General features: G+C 41.2%; 1 protein-coding gene across 1 annotated transcript in view; it reads left to right on the forward strand.

The window, feature by feature from the left end:
* Positions 1–5,589: 5,589 nt before the first annotated feature.
* The window catches only part of slc4a5a (solute carrier family 4 member 5a), a 51,440-nt gene continuing 39,040 nt past the window's right edge, over positions 5,590–17,989 (forward strand). Inside the window, exons 1-3 of the mRNA XM_047380933.1 lie at positions 5,590–5,723; positions 14,058–14,116; positions 15,608–15,820. Coding sequence (XP_047236889.1) covers positions 14,059–14,116; positions 15,608–15,820 — 271 coding nt within the window. The 5' untranslated portion in view covers positions 5,590–5,723; position 14,058. The remainder of the gene's footprint in view (positions 5,724–14,057; positions 14,117–15,607; positions 15,821–17,989) is intronic.

The following is a 17,989-nucleotide window of genomic DNA, read 5'->3' on the forward strand; positions in this document are numbered from 1 at the left end:
GCTGGCACAGCTCTTCACCCTCTACACTTCATCCCATTAAGACTGTGCTTTCTCTTCAAGTAAATGAAACCAAGAGTTCTAAAAACAATGGTGAAAAAATTATTCATGTTAATGACACACGTGATTGCTCCCCAGTCAAACAAAGTCCTGCTATCTTGGGAAGCCTCGTTAATTCCAATTCTTATAAGTAATAGACTAAAACAACAAAGAAACAGAGGAGCCCTTAGATTTCAAAATTTAGTATCCTTCCCCTTCAGCCCTTCTCAGGACCAAACAGTAATCAAAAGATTCCAAGTTACATATTTAAGCTGTCCTTATTAAACATTAGATCCATCAATTTTCTATGTTTGCTTCATCCATAGAATCAGAATCAGAATCAGAATCAGAAAAGCTTTATTGCCAAGTACGTTTTTGGACATACAAGGAATTTGTTTTGGCGTAGTCGGTGCAATACAGTACAAATTAAACAGTATAAACATATCTACAATATAATATAAATATAAGTGCACAGTTTTAAGTGAGTGAGAGTAAATATAGAGCAGTATAAGATGCAAGAGCAATACAACAGTGCAGATGATCATTGTGCAAGTAAAGCAGTGCAAGTAAAGCAGGAGTCCAAGCTGAGCGTTAATGTAACGCATAGAGTTACAGGTTACAGGTGACCTGTCAGCAAAAAAAGGGGGGTGTGGGTGAAAGGGAGAGTGTCAGTGTGGTTTCCGGGCTTTGTTAACCAGGCTGGTGGCAGATGGGAAAAAACTGTTCTTGTGGCGTGAGGTTTTGGTCCGGATGGACCGCAGCCTCCTGCCAGAGGGGAGAGTCTCAAAGAGTCTGTGACCGGGGTGGGAGGGATCAGCCAGAATCTTCCCTGCCCGCTTCAGGGTCCTGGAGGTGTACAGTTCCTGGAGCGACAGTAGACTGCAGCCAATCACCTTCTCAGCAGACCGAATGACACGCTGCAGCCTGCCCTTATCCTTGGCTGTAGCAGCGGCGTACCAGATGGTGATGGAGGAGGTGAGGATGGACTCAATGATGGCTGTGTAGAAGTGCACCATCATAGTCTTTGGCAGGTTGAATTTCTTCAGCTGCCGCAGGAAGAACATCCTCTGCTGGGCTTTCTTGATGAGGGAGCTGATGTTTGGCTCCCACTTGAGATCCTGGGAGATGATGGTTCCCAGGAAGCGGAAAGATTCCACAGTGTCAATTGTGGAGTCACAGAGGGTGATGGGGGCAGGTGGGGCTGGGTTCTGCCTGAAGTTCACAACCATCTCCACTGTCTTTAGAGCGTTGAGCTCAAGGCTGTTCTGGCTGCACCAGTCCAACAGATGGTCCACCTCCCATCTGTATGCGGACTCGTCACCATCAGAGATGAGTCCGATCAGGGTGGTGTCGTCCGCAAACTTCAGAAGCTTGACAGACTGGTGACTGGAGGTGCAGCTGTTGGTGTACAGGGAGAAGAGCAGAGGAGAGAGAACACAGCCTTGGGGGGAACCGGTGCTGATGGTCAGGGAGTCAGAGACGTGCTTCCCCAGCCTCACGCGCTGCTTCCTGTCAGACAGGAAGTCAGTGATCCACCTGCAGGTGGAGTCGGGCACACTCAGCTGGGAGAGCTTCTCCTGGAGCAGAGCAGGGACGATGGTGTTGAAGGCAGAGCTGAAATCCACAAACAGGATCCTGGCGTAGGTTCCTGTGGAGTCCAGGTGCCGGAGGATGAAGTGAAGGGCTAGGTTGACTGCATCATCTACAGACCTGTTGGCTCTGTAGGCAAACTGCAGGGGGTCAAGGAGGGGGTCGGTGATGTCTTTTAGGTGTGAGAGCACAAGGCGCTCAAAGGACTTCATCACCACAGAGGTCAGGGCGACGGGTCTGAAGTCATTAAGCCCTGTGGTCCTTGGCTTCTTGGGAACAGGGACGATGGTGGAGGACTTGAAGCAGGCTGGCACATGACATGTCTCCAGTGAGGTGTTAAAAATGTCTGTGAAGACTGGAGACAGCTGATCAGCGCAGTGCTTCAGGCTGGCTGGTGAGACAGAATCCGGACCAGCAGCTTTCCGGGGGTTCTGTCTCCTGAAGAGTTTGTTGACGTCCCTCTCCTGGATGGAAAGAGCCGTCCTCGGCGTGGGTAGGGGGCTGGTGGGGGGGAACTTCAGGGTGGGGGTTGGAGGTGCCAAGGCCCCTCTTGAGGTTGGGGAGGTGGGGGTGGTGGATTGTGGCTGCAGCTGTTGGGGGGCGTCGTGGGAGATGGTTGCAGGACTGTCCCTTTGTCTTTCAAAGCGGCAGTAGAACTTGTTCAGGTCGTTGGCGAGGCGTCGGTCGTTGATGGAGTGGGGGGCTTTCGGCTTGTCGTTGGTGATCTACCTGAGCCCTTTCCAGACAGACGCAGAGTCGTTGGCTGAGAACTGGTTTTGGAGCTTCTCAGAGTACAGTCGTTTGGCCTCTTTCACTGCCTTGCCAAACTTGTACTTGGCCTCTCTGTATATGTCTTTGTCCCCACTCCTGAAGGCCTCTTCCTTATCCAGTCTTAACCTTCTGAGTTTAGCTGTGAACCAGGGTTTGTTGTTGTTGTAACTCACCCTGGTGCATGATGGTACACAGCTGTCCTCACAGAAGCTGATGTAGGAAGTCACAGCCTCTGTGTACTCGTCCAGACTGTTGGTAGTAGTCCTGAACACATCCCAGTCTGTACAGCCTAAACACGCCTGGAGATTCTCCACAGCCTCACTGCTCCACTTCCTTGTCGTCCTCACCACAGGTTTGCAGAGCTTTAGTTTCTGCCTGTATGCAGGAATCAGGTGGACCATGATGTGGTCGGATTGGCCCAGTGCAGCACGTGGGACGGCGTGATAAGCGTCTCTGATGGTGGTGTAACAGTGATCCAGAATATTGTCCTCTCTGGTCGGACATTTTATAAACTGTCTGTATTTGGGGAGTTCGTGGGTCAGATTACCTTTGTTAAAGTCACCAGCGACGATAACTAAGGAGTCCGGGTTGGTCCGCTCCACACTCAGTATCTGGTCGGCGAGCATGCGCTGTGCGACCTGCACGTTAGCTTGCGGCGGGATGTAAACACCGACCAGGATGAACGAAGCGAACTCACGGGGGGAATAGAAAGGCTTACAGTTTATGATGAAGGCTTCCAGGTCTGGAGAACAGTGCTGCTGAATCACTGTCACGTCGTTGCACCAACCACTGTTGAGGTAAAAACAGATTCCTCCACCTTTCGCTTTGCCGGAGAGTTCCGTGTCTCTGTCCGCTCTGTAGAGCTGGAATCCTGCCAGCTGCAGCGCAGAGTCCGGTATTAATCCACACAGCCACGTCTCCGTGAAGCACAAAACTGCCGATGAATAAAAGTCCCTGTTTTTCCCCAACAACAGTTGTAGTTCCTCCATTTTGTTGGGAAGTGAGCGCACGTTAGAGAGAAATATTCCAGGTAACGGTGTTCGTAGTCCACGCTGGCGAAGACGTACCAGCACCCCAGCCCGTTTCCCTCTCTTCCGGCGTTTCACCGCGTGAACAAAGGTGAGCGCACCTTTGACCAGAATGTCCAAAAATTCCAGAGCAGTAGGCAGAAAAGTTGGAAATAACTCCTCTGGTGTAGTAGCCCTGATGTTCATGAGTTCTTCTCTGGTGAGAGAGCTCCGGGTACCATCACAGAAGACCGTTTTAAAGCAAAAAACAAAACAAAACAATGCGCACCAACACGCCGAGGCGACCACCAGCTCCCCCGTGGGTCACGGGGGAGCTGGTGCCTATCTCCAGCAGTTTATGGGCAAGAGGCAGGGTACACCCTGGGCAGGTTGCCAGTCTATCGTAGGGCAACATGCAGGACAAACAACTATGCACACCTAAGGGCAATTTAGAGAGACCAGTTAGCCTAACAGTCATGTTTTTGGACTGTGGCAGGAAGCCGGAGTACCCAGGGAGAACCTACACATGCACGGAGAGAGCATGCAAACTCCATGCAGAAAGAGTTGAACCGAGGACCTTCTTGCAGCAAGGCAACAGTGCTACCAACTGCGCCACCATGCATCCTAAACATTAGATGCCTGGCTGGAACATAATTTTTAATTCAAGAATTAATTAATTGGTCATAGGCTTGACTCCTCTTTCTTTTTTCTTTTTTGATCTTTTACAAATTATTAAGGAGTCACTTTCCTCTGGAGTCTTTCCACAGGCTCTAAAGACTGCAGTAATCAAGCCACTTCTCAAAAAGAATCATCTTGATACATCAATACTCAGCAATTACCGGCCAATATCAAATTTGCCATTCCTAGCTAAAATATATTTAAAAAATGTTTTTCAACAATTAAATACATTTTTAGCCTTAAACAATTGCTTTCATGCATACCAATCAGGCTTTTGTGAGCATCACAGTAGTGAAACTGCTTTTGTGAAAGTTTTCAATGACCTGATTGCAAAAACAAAAATGTCAATACAGGTCTTACTTGATCTCAGTGTAGCGTTCAACACGGCTGATCATGACATTTTAATATCCCAACTAGAAAAATGGGTTGACATTTCTGGCACAGTGCTCAGATGTTTTAAATCTTACCTTCATGATAGATCTTTTTCTGTGCCAATAGGGAACTACAAATCTACGCTGAATAAAATTAGGCACAGACTTTCCATCCTTGGTCCTCTCCTCTTCAATATTTACACTTTCTCAGATTCTACATAAAAACAAGATAGAGTACCACAACTACACTGATGACATGCAGCTGTGTATTAATCTTTTTCCAGGAGACTACAGTGAAGTTCAGTCGCTTATTGAATGCATTGAACAAATTAACAGTTGGATATGGCAGCATTTGTTTTAGTTAAATAAAGAGAGAACTAAAGTTTTAGTTCTTGGACCAAAAGAACATAGAATAAAAATCAGTGCCCATCTGACACGGCTAAAAATCTTGGGGTGATCATGGATCTTGATCTAAATCTTAACAATCATATAAAATGTATTATAAAGACAGCATACTATCACCTGAAAAACACTGGCAGAATTAGACAACTGATGTTCCAACAGGATTAAATCATGCATCTGTTTTTAGCACAGGACTATCAAAAAAATCTATTAGACAACTTCAACTTCTTCAAAATGCTGCAGCTACAGTTCTTACAAAAAATAGAAGAGGCCAGCATATCAGTCCAGTTCTTAGGGTTGACTCTCTTTTTATTTGTATATACTATTAGCACTTTGAGTTGCCTTTGGCCAAAATGTGCTATATACATAATGTTGCCTGCTCTGGCCTTGTATACTTGAGGTTTGATATAAATCATTCCAGAGCCTGGTAAAAATCGGGTCATCAACACAACCACTGCATAGCTGGAAAGACGTGTCCCTTGTTTTTCACCATGAATGTCTGGTCTAGTGTCTCCCAGTGCTGTTACACTTTCCCCACTATATTCTCTATTAGAATCCGGCAGTACAGTCCCATATGTATTGACCTGCTGGTAGAGTATGGTGAGAGATTTCCTATCTGCGGCCATTGACTGAAACAGCTTCCTGCCTATAGCTCTCAGCTTGTGCTGGTTTTCCTGTTATTGACCTCATGATGAGAGCAATAGCCAGGCAGAGAGGGACACAGTAAAAGAAAGGGGTGCTCCTCTATGCTGACTTTATTCCACTCAATAGCTTGTGGGAACTCCAATGGCATGTTTTCACTGATGCAACTCAATGAACATCAAAGGTCTTCTCTCCTCTCAGTCACTCAAGCTAACAACTAATCCAGGTAGGCTGTTGCTTATTCCTCACTACTGTCTTATTTCCTATTTAGTTATATTTGTTTGTTCTGTTCTTTTGCTTTTAGCAGCATCAGTGTTAATATTTGTCTTAGAGCTAAGTGATACTGTTTAAATTTTCTCAGCTGGTTGATTCAGAAAGGGTTTCCAGTTTGGACCTCCAGGCCTGGATTATGTGGTTTAAAGTAAAGCTAACTGAGGTGTGGAAGCATTAGCGGATTTAGGGCTTGTGGAGAATGAAACTAAGAAAAGCCAAATCTATTTTTGTAACAGTAGCATTAACAGCTGAAACTGCACAGATGTGGTTCTGTTTGAGGTGGTGGGTGTACGGCAGCCAGTCACAGGGGCACACTAATAGCATTAATGAATGTTCTTACCCTAATAAAATAAACTAGCAGCTAATAGAAGAGGTGTAAAAGTTTACATACTCTTTATTTTGGGTAGATAAGTGACATTTCAGATTAAAAATGATCTTGGTTTAAAAACTCAAAGACATTTAACCGAAACAGTACAACTCTGACCAATTCTTGAGATAATTTGGTGTCCAATATGTCCTCCATGGAAAAAGAAACACCAATAAGAACTGGCTTGCGATCAAGGCAGAAAACCATAAGTCATTTATTGCCAACATCTTAATTTTACCTCAGAGAAGAAGTCATCCATAGTTAATTAAAAGTTCTATAAACTTGGACCAGATTTGAAAATGACTGCAAGCTAGCAAGTAGGATTTGGGCTTTGGCTATTTTATAAACTAGTTAAAGCTGGATGCCATCTTGGATACATTACTTAGTAACTTCTTAATTATAGTTCCCTTGACTGTAGTAGAAAAATGCAAGCATATAAGGCTTACCTTTTCTGATGGAAACTGCAATAAGAATAACATCTGAACATATTTAGTTCAATTCTGATCTTGATTTTAGGTAAGATTTGTCACCAAAAGTAGTTAATGTTGAAGTTTAACCATAATAGAACACTACTAAACTAACATGCTTGATTTTAGTGTAAATCATTTAAATGGCTAATACTAAATAGCCTCAAAAATTCCTTTTTATAGTATACTTAATATATGAGAGCACAGTCCCAGAAACAGCATTAAACCATCTCTTTTGGCGGAAAGTCAAGATTTATTGCAAGGGCTTTAAACCCATTCAGCAAAGTTGATGGGGATCATTCCTTTCATCTGCACACATAACCATCTTTAAAATTCACCAGGCTGCTGTAAGGTTAGGGTGATGGTAGCAATGAGCTATTTATGTTACTAAAGGCATTCTCTAAAGGGAACAATCATCATGTTTTAATGTAATGTCTCTTTTCCTGATTGCTTTTAGATGAGGTTAAAAATGTGAAATGCCATGTTGAACTTTATAGCATATTTAATCAAAGTGTGAAAGACTCAATTACTCAACAAATTAACCCGTTTTGCCTCGTCCAGACATTTGGGAATACATCCATGCTGGCAGGGCACATGACATCGAGCTCTCGTGCACACATTTATGCACCAGTGGGGATTATTTCCACACAATGTTCAGAGAGAGGGCGAGCCCATCGATCAGCTCGTGAGGGGGGCAGCCTGCAGCTCTCGCTCCAGCTGTCCACTGGGTGTGAAGGACACTGATGTGACAGCACTAATTACAGAGGAAGGAAGCCAGAGCTACAAACCTTCCCAGCAGCAGCTCTACCAGAGCACTGATGGGTTAGAACCTCCTTCCACCAGCCACTTCATAACTCTCATTCCTCCAGGGTGGTATTTCTGCCATCTCATACCAAAAACATAAGGAGACACGCATATCTAACTTATGGCATTCAAGCTTGCATTAATTAGAGTTGAATGCTAAAAACAAAGACAAAAATGAGTTTAATTTGTTTGAAAAAACATTATTTTCCTTTTTTTTTTATGGTTTTATCTTTGTCTTCCAATAAACCCACCTTTCCTGTCAGTTTTGCAGTTATGGTGAGAAGTTTACCTTCATTCATCATGCTCATGAAAGTAATTTATTATAGTACTTTGAACAAAGGTTTTCCCCAGGGGGTAAATATGAATAAATAGACAACTTAAATTACCCAAATATGAATTTAATTTAATTTGAATTTAATGTGTTTCTCTAATCCTCACATGGTCAAAATTATATATACAGGCTCAGATATATTCATACATTTACCAAAATGTTGTGGTAAGTAATGTCTACAGCTCTAGAGTCTAGAATATATTTTAGCTTGACCAGGCCAAGGTCTATTAAATTTCTGGTAGCAGTAAAAAGGATTTTCCTGACAGCACTTATTGGAATGCCCTATTACCAGACCAGTGGGAAAGTCCAAGTATGTCAGCAAAGTTATCAGAAGGAGAACTGTAGAAATATACAAGTTGGGGAAGTCTTTCTGAGCCATTTCTAAATATCTATAAACTACTTCTATGATAGTTAAAACAACACTGACCAGTTCTTCCATGAACTGGTCACTTCTGGAATATCAGTGCTTCTGTTCAAAGTGAGCCCGGTTATATTTCACAATGACATCTGACACCTTCAACTCTAACTGATTTCTGCAGTTGCCCACAATGACAAGCCAACTGCCTTCTAGAGAAAATGTTTCTGGTCGAACAGAAAGATTCAACTGTTTGGCTACAACAGCAGGAAGCATGTTTGGTGGAGTCAAAGTGAGGCTTTCAAACTTAAGAACACTGCATCAAATGCCAAGCAGTCTAACCTTAAATATCTGGATAAACCCGGACCTTGCTCCTGTAGACTATGCACAAGGAAATTAAGCAGTTTAAATGAAACTCCACTAATTCAGCAAATAAGTGTAGTCAAATCTAAGCAGAATCATGTCAACAGTCTAGTCAAGATACAACTTACAAAGGGATATTCAACAAATATTAACGAAGATGTTTGTATGTACACTGTTTACCATGTGTGAGACAAAACAAATCCACAATCAATTCAAACTTATGTGTCAAATTCCCGTGTTTTTTTTTTTTTTTAAACTGTTTATGTTAAATCCACTCTGGAGCATGACTGGATGAGACAGTTCATTAAAAGGCTCAAACTAACATGACATTTATTACCATTTTCTGTAGCACTTTTTCTTAAATTTCACTATTATTTATATTTGCTATTTTCATCGGTGGGAAGCCATGTTGGCTCAGATGCAGTAAAATAATTCCAAATCATTAAACCACCACCCCCGTGTTGTTCATTACTTTAATGGTTAATGTACAACTGCAGATCATATAAAATAGAATAGAATAGAATAGAATCTTCATTGTCATTATAACAGTAAACATCATACAAGGACATTTAGCTGCAGTTCTCCAGTACAACAATTGCTCAGTTAACACCAGAATATAAATATAATTTAAAAATTTAAACCTCTGATCTGAATTTAAAAAAACGCTCCCGTCGGTCTTCAAACCTTTCCCCAACAGCCTTTTATCTTGTGACATTTAGAAAACTGCAGAGAGGTTTTAGTGTTTTTGAAGAGCAGCATTTTTCTTTTTGCAGTCCTGCCATGGTCATCCCTGTTGTTCAGTGTCCTGCTGTTGGTTGAGTCACAACCACTGAGATGAGTCAATGTTAGAGAGACGTGTAGTTTCTCAGAAGTAACCCTGGGTGTCTTTTGTGATCTCACAGGCTGTTGTAGTGTCTTGGAGTGTTCTTTGCCAGATGAACACTCCTAATGAATGTTACAATGATCACATACAGTTACTGTTTATACACAGTAGGGCCGACACTAGACAGAGGAGTGGACAGTCAGGAGATGGTTTTGCCACCTCTTTTCATCGAAACACAATCCATCCATCCATTTTCTATTCCTGCTTCTTCCGTACAGGGTTGCGGGGGAGCTGGTGCCTATCTCCAGCGGTCTATGGGCAAGACGTGGGGGACCACATTTCTTTATTCTGAAATGGAAAGAAACTTCATTAGCTCAACCAAGACACACTTCAACAACGTGTAATTTTAACACAGACGTTGCAAATATCTATTTACCATTTTCAATTCTGCAGGACATATAATATAATTATGCAATGAATCAAAATAAGTTTGATTCTTTTTTTAAACTGTCATTGTCTGATTTTATTTGATAATTCTTTGAAATATATATTGAATTCTGATATTTTATGTTAGGTATTTAAATTGATTTGAAATGTACTTATCTGTAAAAGCATATTAGCATTTTAGTAGTTTGGAAGTTTGCTTCAGATTAGCAGACATAGATTTTGAGAATATTTGCATTAGGTGAAAAGAACAGTACAGAGCATATTTATTTGTATATAAAGATTCGATTTTCTCTACACCTCTGCTAGCAGGAACATGGTGGCCTTAATCCTTACTGGTGGCTTTCAGTGTATGAACTGGTGGCACGTGCAATATGTTACCCTTGCATTTGTTTTAATTATGTCCATTTTATTGACTTAGCGTCATTCCTAATTATTTTCGCATTGATCCACATGGCAGTGCTGCAACAGTGAAGCAGGTCAGTGAACAAAAGTTGTTGCTGGTGGTAGTGCAGCTGGAGGTTATGTCCCAGATATGGAGCTCTGGCACACACACACACACACACACACACACACACACACACATACACACATGCACATGCACATGCACATCTTTGAAAAACACAAGCACTTACATTTAGAAGTGGCTTTTGTGAGTATACATGTACCGGTACATAAAAAGATTGTTGTCTTTTTTTTTACTTTAACCGAAACTACAGTACAAAAGGAACAAAATATTAAAATGACTGTTTAGACTTTTGCCTAATTTAAAATGTAAGAAATACTCTCAGGCCATTTATGGTACTGAATTGCACCCTAAATAACCTTAAGACAAAGGTAAAAAGATAAAGCTATTTTTACTGCTGAGGTTTCTTTTACTTCTTTTACTTATAATGTTTGTAATACAGCTGTAAAACATAACATACTCTACTGCCACAATCATTCACTTACTCAATCAAATAATTGCATTCAAGTGTTGGAAGTGATTGACACTTCCAACAGGAGCTCAGTGAATTTTCAGTTTGGTACCGTTTGGTACCGTGATAGTTGTGAAATTTCCTATTTTCTAAATAATCCATAGTCAATGTAGGGATATTATAACAAAGTGAAAGTGATTAGGAACAACAGCAACTGAAAATTACAGTAGGGCCACCAGACTCAAAGGCACAAAGAGAAGAGAGGATGCAAACTTTGTGTAGAGCTGATAGACCTCTACTACAGGTCCTTCTCAAAATATTAGCATATTGTGATAAAGTTCATTATTTTCCATAATGTAATGATGAAAATTTAACATTCATATATTTTAGATTCATTGCACACTAACTGAAATATTTCAGGTCTTTCATTGTCTTAATACGGATGATTTTGGCATACAGCTCATGAAAACTCAAAATTCCTATCTCACAAAATTAGCATATTTCATCTGACCAATAAAAGAAAAGTGCTTTTAATACAAAAAACGTCAACCTTCAAATAATCATGTACAGTTATGCACTCAATACTTGGTCAGGAATCCTTTGGCAGAAATGACTGATTCAATGCGGCGTGGCATGGAGGCAATCAGCCTGTGGCACTGCTGAGGTCTCAGGATGCTTCGATAGCGGCCTTTAACTCATCCAGAGTGTTGGGTCTTGAGTCTCTCAACGTTCTCTTCACAATATCCCACAGATTCTCTATGGGGTTCCGGTCAGGAGAGTTGGCAGGCCAATTGAGCACAGTGATACCATGGTCAGTAAACCATTTACCAGTGGTTTTGGCACTGTGAGCAGGTGCCAGGTCGTGCTGAAAAATGAAATCTTCATCTCCATAAAGCTTTTCAGCAGATGGAAGCATGAAGTGCTCCAAAATCTCCTGATAGCTAGCTGCATTGACCCTGCCCTTGATAAAACACAGTGGACCAACACCAGCAGCTGACACGGCACCCCAGACCATCACTGACTGGGTACTTGACACTGGACTTCTGGCATTTTGGCATTTCCTTCTCCCCAGTCTTCCTCCAGACTCTGGCACTTTGATTTCCAAATGACATGCAGAATTTGCTTTCATCCGAAAAAAGTACTTTGGACCACTGAGCAACAGTCCAGTGCTGCTTCTCTGTAGCCCAGGTCAGGCGCTTCTGCCACTGTTTCTGGTTCAAAAGTGGCTTGACCTGGGGAATGCGGCACCTGTAGCCCATTTCCTGCACACGCCTGTGCACGGTGGCTCTGGATGTTTCTACTCCAAACTCAGTCCACTGCTTCCGCAGGTCCCCCAAGGTCTGGAATCGGCCCTTCTCCACAATCTTCCTCAGGGTCCGGTCACCTCTTCTCGTTGTGCAGCGTTTTCTGCCACACTTTTTCCTTCCCACAGACTTCCCACTGAGGTGCCTTGATACAGCACTCTGGGAACAGCCTATTCGTTCAGAAATTTGTTTCTGTGTGTTACCCTCTTGCTTGAGGGTGTCAATAGTGGCCTTCTGGACAGCAGTCAGGTCGGCAGTCTTACCCATGATTGGGGTTTTGAGTGATGAACCAGGCTGGGAGTTTTAAAGGCCTCAGGAATCTTTTGCAGGTGTTTAGAGTTAACTCGTTGATTCAGATGATTAGGTTCATAGCTCGTTTAGAGACCCTTTTAATGATATGCTAATTTTGTGAGATTGGAATTTTGGGTTTTCATGAGCTGTATGCCAAAATCATCCGTATTAAGACAATAAAAGACCTGAAATATTTCAGTTAGTGTGCAATGAATCTAAAATATATGAATGTTAAATTTTCATCATTACATTATGGAAAATAATTAACTTTATCACAATATGCTAATATTTTGAGAAGGACCTTTACATGTACCTTTGAGTTTAGCTAGATTAGATAGAATGGGTTTCCATTCCAAAACTGCTGCATCTAAGCCTTACATCACCAAGTGCAATGTAAAGTGTCAGATGCAGTTGTGTAAAGCACACTGGCACTGGAATCCACAGTAGTGAAGACCTATTCTCTGTAGCCATAATTTGTTCACATTTACCAGTTGCACATTGCTTAAAGTAGCACTGAAGCTGTCTAAAGGCAGAGATGATTTCACAGATTATATTGCAGTTTGATTGACTCCATTAAACAGCTATACCTCCCGAAAACCAATCAGAATTAACTAAGTCCTCTCGGTGTGCCTAGTCAGCAACAGGGGGCGCTACCTGCTCACTGACTGCACATATAAAAATGCAAAATAAAACTAAGTCAGAAGGCAACTGAAAAGTAAAAAGGCTTCCTGGGCAGCTGCCCCCAAAAAACACCACTGCTCTGAAGTGATAAATCATGCCACTCTGGCTAGCAATCCAACAGATGAGTCTGGGTTTGGCAGTTGCCAGATGAACAGTACTTGTCTAACTAGATTGTGTTTAGCATAAGGTTTGGTTTAGAGGGTATTATGGTGTAAGCCTGTTTTTCAGGAGTTGGGTTTTAGCATACCAAGACATTTTGGACAATTTTATGCTTCCCCCTACCACCTTGCTGTGGGAAAACTTGACTGGTCTGCACTGAGTCCTGACTTCAACCTAATACAACTTCATTAGAAGGAAATTGAAGGAAAACTCTGAGCCAGGCCTTCTTGTCCAACATCAGCGTCTGACCTCACAAATGTGCTTCTGGAAGTATGTTGGAGAAAATCCCCTAAACACACTTAAAGGAGTAAAGGAGGAGCCTTGTAAAAGTGGACCAACATCACTTTAAACTCTAGATATAAACATTGATATGTCACTTTAGTTCATATGTTTATTAAGCCAGAGGGGTAAATACTTTTAGAAGTATAGTATGTTTGTTGTTGAGCTAAATGTTTTTGCATATCTTTATGATTCCAACCTATTATAGAATTTGTTGGAGGTTGGCCTCTACAAAAAACCAATGTTCTTTTAACTTTCTAAGACAATGTTATGTTACAGATTAGAATGTGCTCATCTTTTTAATTTTATCTCATGCCAGTAGCACAAATACCCTCATGTGTTCAAGTTTTCTTACAAAATATAGTTTCATTTTTTCTTCTTTTTCTGGATTTTTTGTGCCTTTGATGTTTTTGCCAGATATTCCAGCATTCACCACAGATTTAAAACAAACATGTTTTGTAAAATGGAGTCTCTAAATTCTGTAGGTAAATTCTCCACCTGCTGGGTTGCAGAATTATTATCTTAAAGGGGAAGAAGGTATAGCTTTCTATGATCATTTCAGCCTTTTGATTCTTTGGTGTATATAACTTACATTGTCACACATGACAGTGTATATAGATGTTAAAAACCACAGCCAAAGCAAGCTATGATGTTTAAGGTTAAACAGACATCCATCTAAAAAAGTATTTTTGAAACTGACAGGATGGACCATGGAGACAAAGGGATGAGGGTGTCTGACCTTCGTTATGAAGACGAAGATGGTGAGTTTGTCTGCACATGTGTCAACGAAGCCTGTGGTGGATAAAAATCCCCGCTACAAACATACAAAATTAAGTCTAAACCCCTAATTTGTACTTTAATATTGTGTTGATTGGGTTAAGTGATGGTGTAGTTTTAAACTCGTTTTAATTCTGAGTCTATGTGAGCAAGACTCAGAATAAAAAAATGTATGTATTTTGCATTACAGATATAGGTTTGTGTGCCTTTCATTGTGAAAACATCCAATATATTGCTGTGCGTCTCCCTGTTGTTCTGCTATTCGACCAGAAGTACGATGGGAAATTAGTGTCACAGCAACATCTTAATTGGAAGCAGGCGATCTAACTCACATCATTCACGTTTTCATTGCCAACAAGGATTAGATGAGCTGAGTTATGGAACTGAGTGATGTGAGGTCAGACTTGATTTTTTGTTATTATAATAGCAACTAAAACTGCTTTTAAAAACCTGAGATAAGCTGCATGATCCAATGCACAATACCGTTCTGAAAAATTTAGGACATCCTATGAAAGTGTGATTTTCAACATATCTGAACATGTAGTTCTGTAATAACTAAAAATGTCTGTAAAATGTAGTAAAAATGATATGTCTGGTGAGGAAGGAAATGGGACACTCTAACATATAATTCCACTTAAAATGGCTACAGTCACACATACACAGCTGTATCACATCAGGTGCTGAAAGCATCACTGCTACCCATTTTACTGGAGGTTGGCCCTGTTTAAAGCTCAAGACATTTAGGTTGGTGTGCTCCTAACTGCTGAGGGGAGAGTGAACACCATGTTTAGATCCAAAGAGCTGTCTGAGGCCTTCATAAAGAAGACTGGAGCAGTTTATGAGTTTGGTAAAGGATTTAAAGAGGTCTCAGAATAATTTCAAATCAGCCATTGTATGGACATTCATAAAAACATTCACCCAGAAAGCAGACCACAAGATGCTAAAAAAAACTCTCCAAAACCTCTGAAGCATCTTAACGCTGGAAGTGAGGATTGGGGCAAACTTTCCTCAGACTGATGTCAGAGACAGGTAGATGCCCACACGAAGCCTATCCCGGAGGTGATTTCAGTCAAAAAGAACAAAACTAGCTAAAAGACATTAGGGTGTCCTAACTTTTTCCACAGCTAGAAAATTTATTTTTTTCAATATCTTTTCTTCAGTAAGTAAAACACGGTTAACTGCTGATGTTTACCTGTGATTAAATCATTTTTCTTTATTCAGTTTATTTTAAATTAATAATTATCGGTGTGGCCTAATTTTTCACAGCAGTGTTTTAAAAAACAATTTGCAATTTCACAAAAATTTATGCACAAGTGAACTATACATGCAGTTTAACATTTAACCAAGTTAAAGCACTGACAGATTATTACTTTATTTTTCTAGCACACTAATATTTAAATTAAGAAACTGACTTCATAAATTTCCCCACTGTGGGACAATAAAGGATATTTCTATTCTATTCTATTCCTCCACAGACCATCAGTCTGTCTATATTGGCGTCCCAGTATCCCGTGGATTACGGCGCAAACGGAGAAGACGCCGCCCAAGCCGAGAAGCTCAGGACATGGACAGGAACAGACACTGTGGCCACAACAGACACCATGACCATGACCGCTATAGAGACATAGACATAGAGGAAGGACTCATGGATTCAGCTGATCAGAGTCTCCAAGACATCAATCGCACAAGTAAGACTGATCAAACAAGAAATAGCACAAAATAAATGAGAAAAGCATTATGTCCTTGTAGAATGCATGCAAATTAAGAACAACAGGGCATCTGCTAAGTTGAATATTGAATATTGTAGCTTCACACTGAAGGCATCAAAACTATAAATTAACACATGTGGAATTATATACTGAACACAAAAGTGTGAAACAACTGAAAATATGTCTTATATTCTAGGTTCTTCAAAGTAGCCACCTTTTGCTTTGATTACTGCTCCACACACTCTTGGCATTCTGTTGATGAGCTTCAAGAGGTAGTCACCTGAAATGATTTTCCAACAGTCTTGAAGGAGTTCCCAGAGATGCTTAGCACTTGTTGGCCCTTTTGCCTTCACTCTGCGGTCCAGCTCACCCCAAACCATCTCGATTGGGTTCAGGTCCGGTGACTGTGGAGGCTGGTCATCTGGCGCAGCACCCCATCACTCTCCTTCTTGGTCAAATAGCCCTTACACAGCCTGGAGGTGTGTTTGGGGTCATTGTCCTGTTGAAAAATAAATGAAGGTCCAACTAAACGCAAACCGGATGGAATAGCATGCCGCTGCAAGATGCTGTGGTAGCCATGCTGGTTCAGTATGCCTTCAATTTTGAACATATCCCCAACAGTGTCACCAGCAAAGCACCCCCACACCATCACACCTCCTCCTCCTTGCTTCACGGTGGGAACCAGGCATGTAGAGTCCATCCGTTAACCTCTTCTGCACCGCACAAAGACACGGTGGTTGGAACCAAAGATCTCAAACTTGGACTTATCAGACCAAAGCACAGATTTCCACTGGTCTAATGTCCATTCCTTGTGTTCTTTAGCCCAAACAAGTCTCTTCTGCTTGTTGTCTGTCCTCAGCAGTGGTTTCCTAGCAGCTATTTTACCATGAAGGCCTGATTCACACAGTCTCCTCTTAACAGTTGTTCTAGAGATGTGTCTGCTGCTAGAACTCTGTGTGGCATTGACCTGTTCTCTAATCTGAGCTGCTGTTAACCTGCGATTTCTGAGGCTGGTGACTCGGATGAACTTATCGTCTGCAGCAGAGGTGACTCTTGGTCTTCCTTTCCTGGGGTGGTCCTCCTGTGAGCCAGTTTATTTGTAGCGCTTGATGGTTTTTGCGACTGCACTTGGGGACGCTTTCAAAGTTTTCCCAATTGTTCGGACTGACTGACCTTCATTTCTTAAAGTAATGATGGCCACTCATTTTTCTTTACTTAGCTGCTTTTTTCTTGCCATAATACAAATAACAGTCTATTCAGTAGGACTATCAGCTGTGTACTGTATCCACCTCCTGCACAACACAACTGATGGTCCCAACCTCATTTATAAGGCTTGAAATCCCACTTATTAAACCTGACAGGGCACACCTGTGAAGTGAAAACCATTTCAGGTGACTACCTCTTGAAGCTCATCAACAGAATGCCAAGAGTGTGCGGAGCAGTAATCAAAGCAAAAGGTGGCTACTTTGAAGAACCTAGAATATAAGACATATTTTCAGTTGTTTCACACTTTTTTGTTCAGTATATAATTCCACATGTTAATTCATAGTTTTGATGCCTTCAGTGTGAAGCTACAATATTCATAGTCATGAAAATAAAGACAACTCTTTGAATGAGAAGGTGTGTCCAAACTTTTGGTCTGTACTGTATATATATATATATTTATATATAAAAACAAAATACTTATATTGATATCAGGAAACCTGAGTAGTCTGTATTTTTTTCATAAAATATTCCAGCCTCCTTTCATCTATTTTTTAAAATACTTGTTATACTCCTGATCCAGTAACTAACAGTGGAAGCCTTGAGATGAGACTCAGGGTGCATTAAAAAATAGTCTGCACAGAAACTTACCTGGATGACCTTGATAGTATGGGTTTACCACTCTATTTAAGGAGCTGCTGTTACATACATGTTGATGGTCTGAGACTACTTTATTGCTTCAGAACCCAAATGACTCGGCTTAATTGATGCCACCATGATTATATTTCTATTTACACATTTTAATATTGGTGATGTGAACATTTCTATAAAAAAATCCATCAGTAACAAAATTAATTGCCTGTGTTGGTCTTAATGAGACAGTTAATAAATTATAGATGTCAGTTTGATGTCCTCTTCTTCACATTAATTCTGACTATATTAAAC

This window comes from Girardinichthys multiradiatus, chromosome 12 (assembly GCF_021462225.1).
Source record: "Girardinichthys multiradiatus isolate DD_20200921_A chromosome 12, DD_fGirMul_XY1, whole genome shotgun sequence".
NCBI classification, from domain to species: domain Eukaryota; kingdom Metazoa; phylum Chordata; class Actinopteri; order Cyprinodontiformes; family Goodeidae; genus Girardinichthys; species Girardinichthys multiradiatus.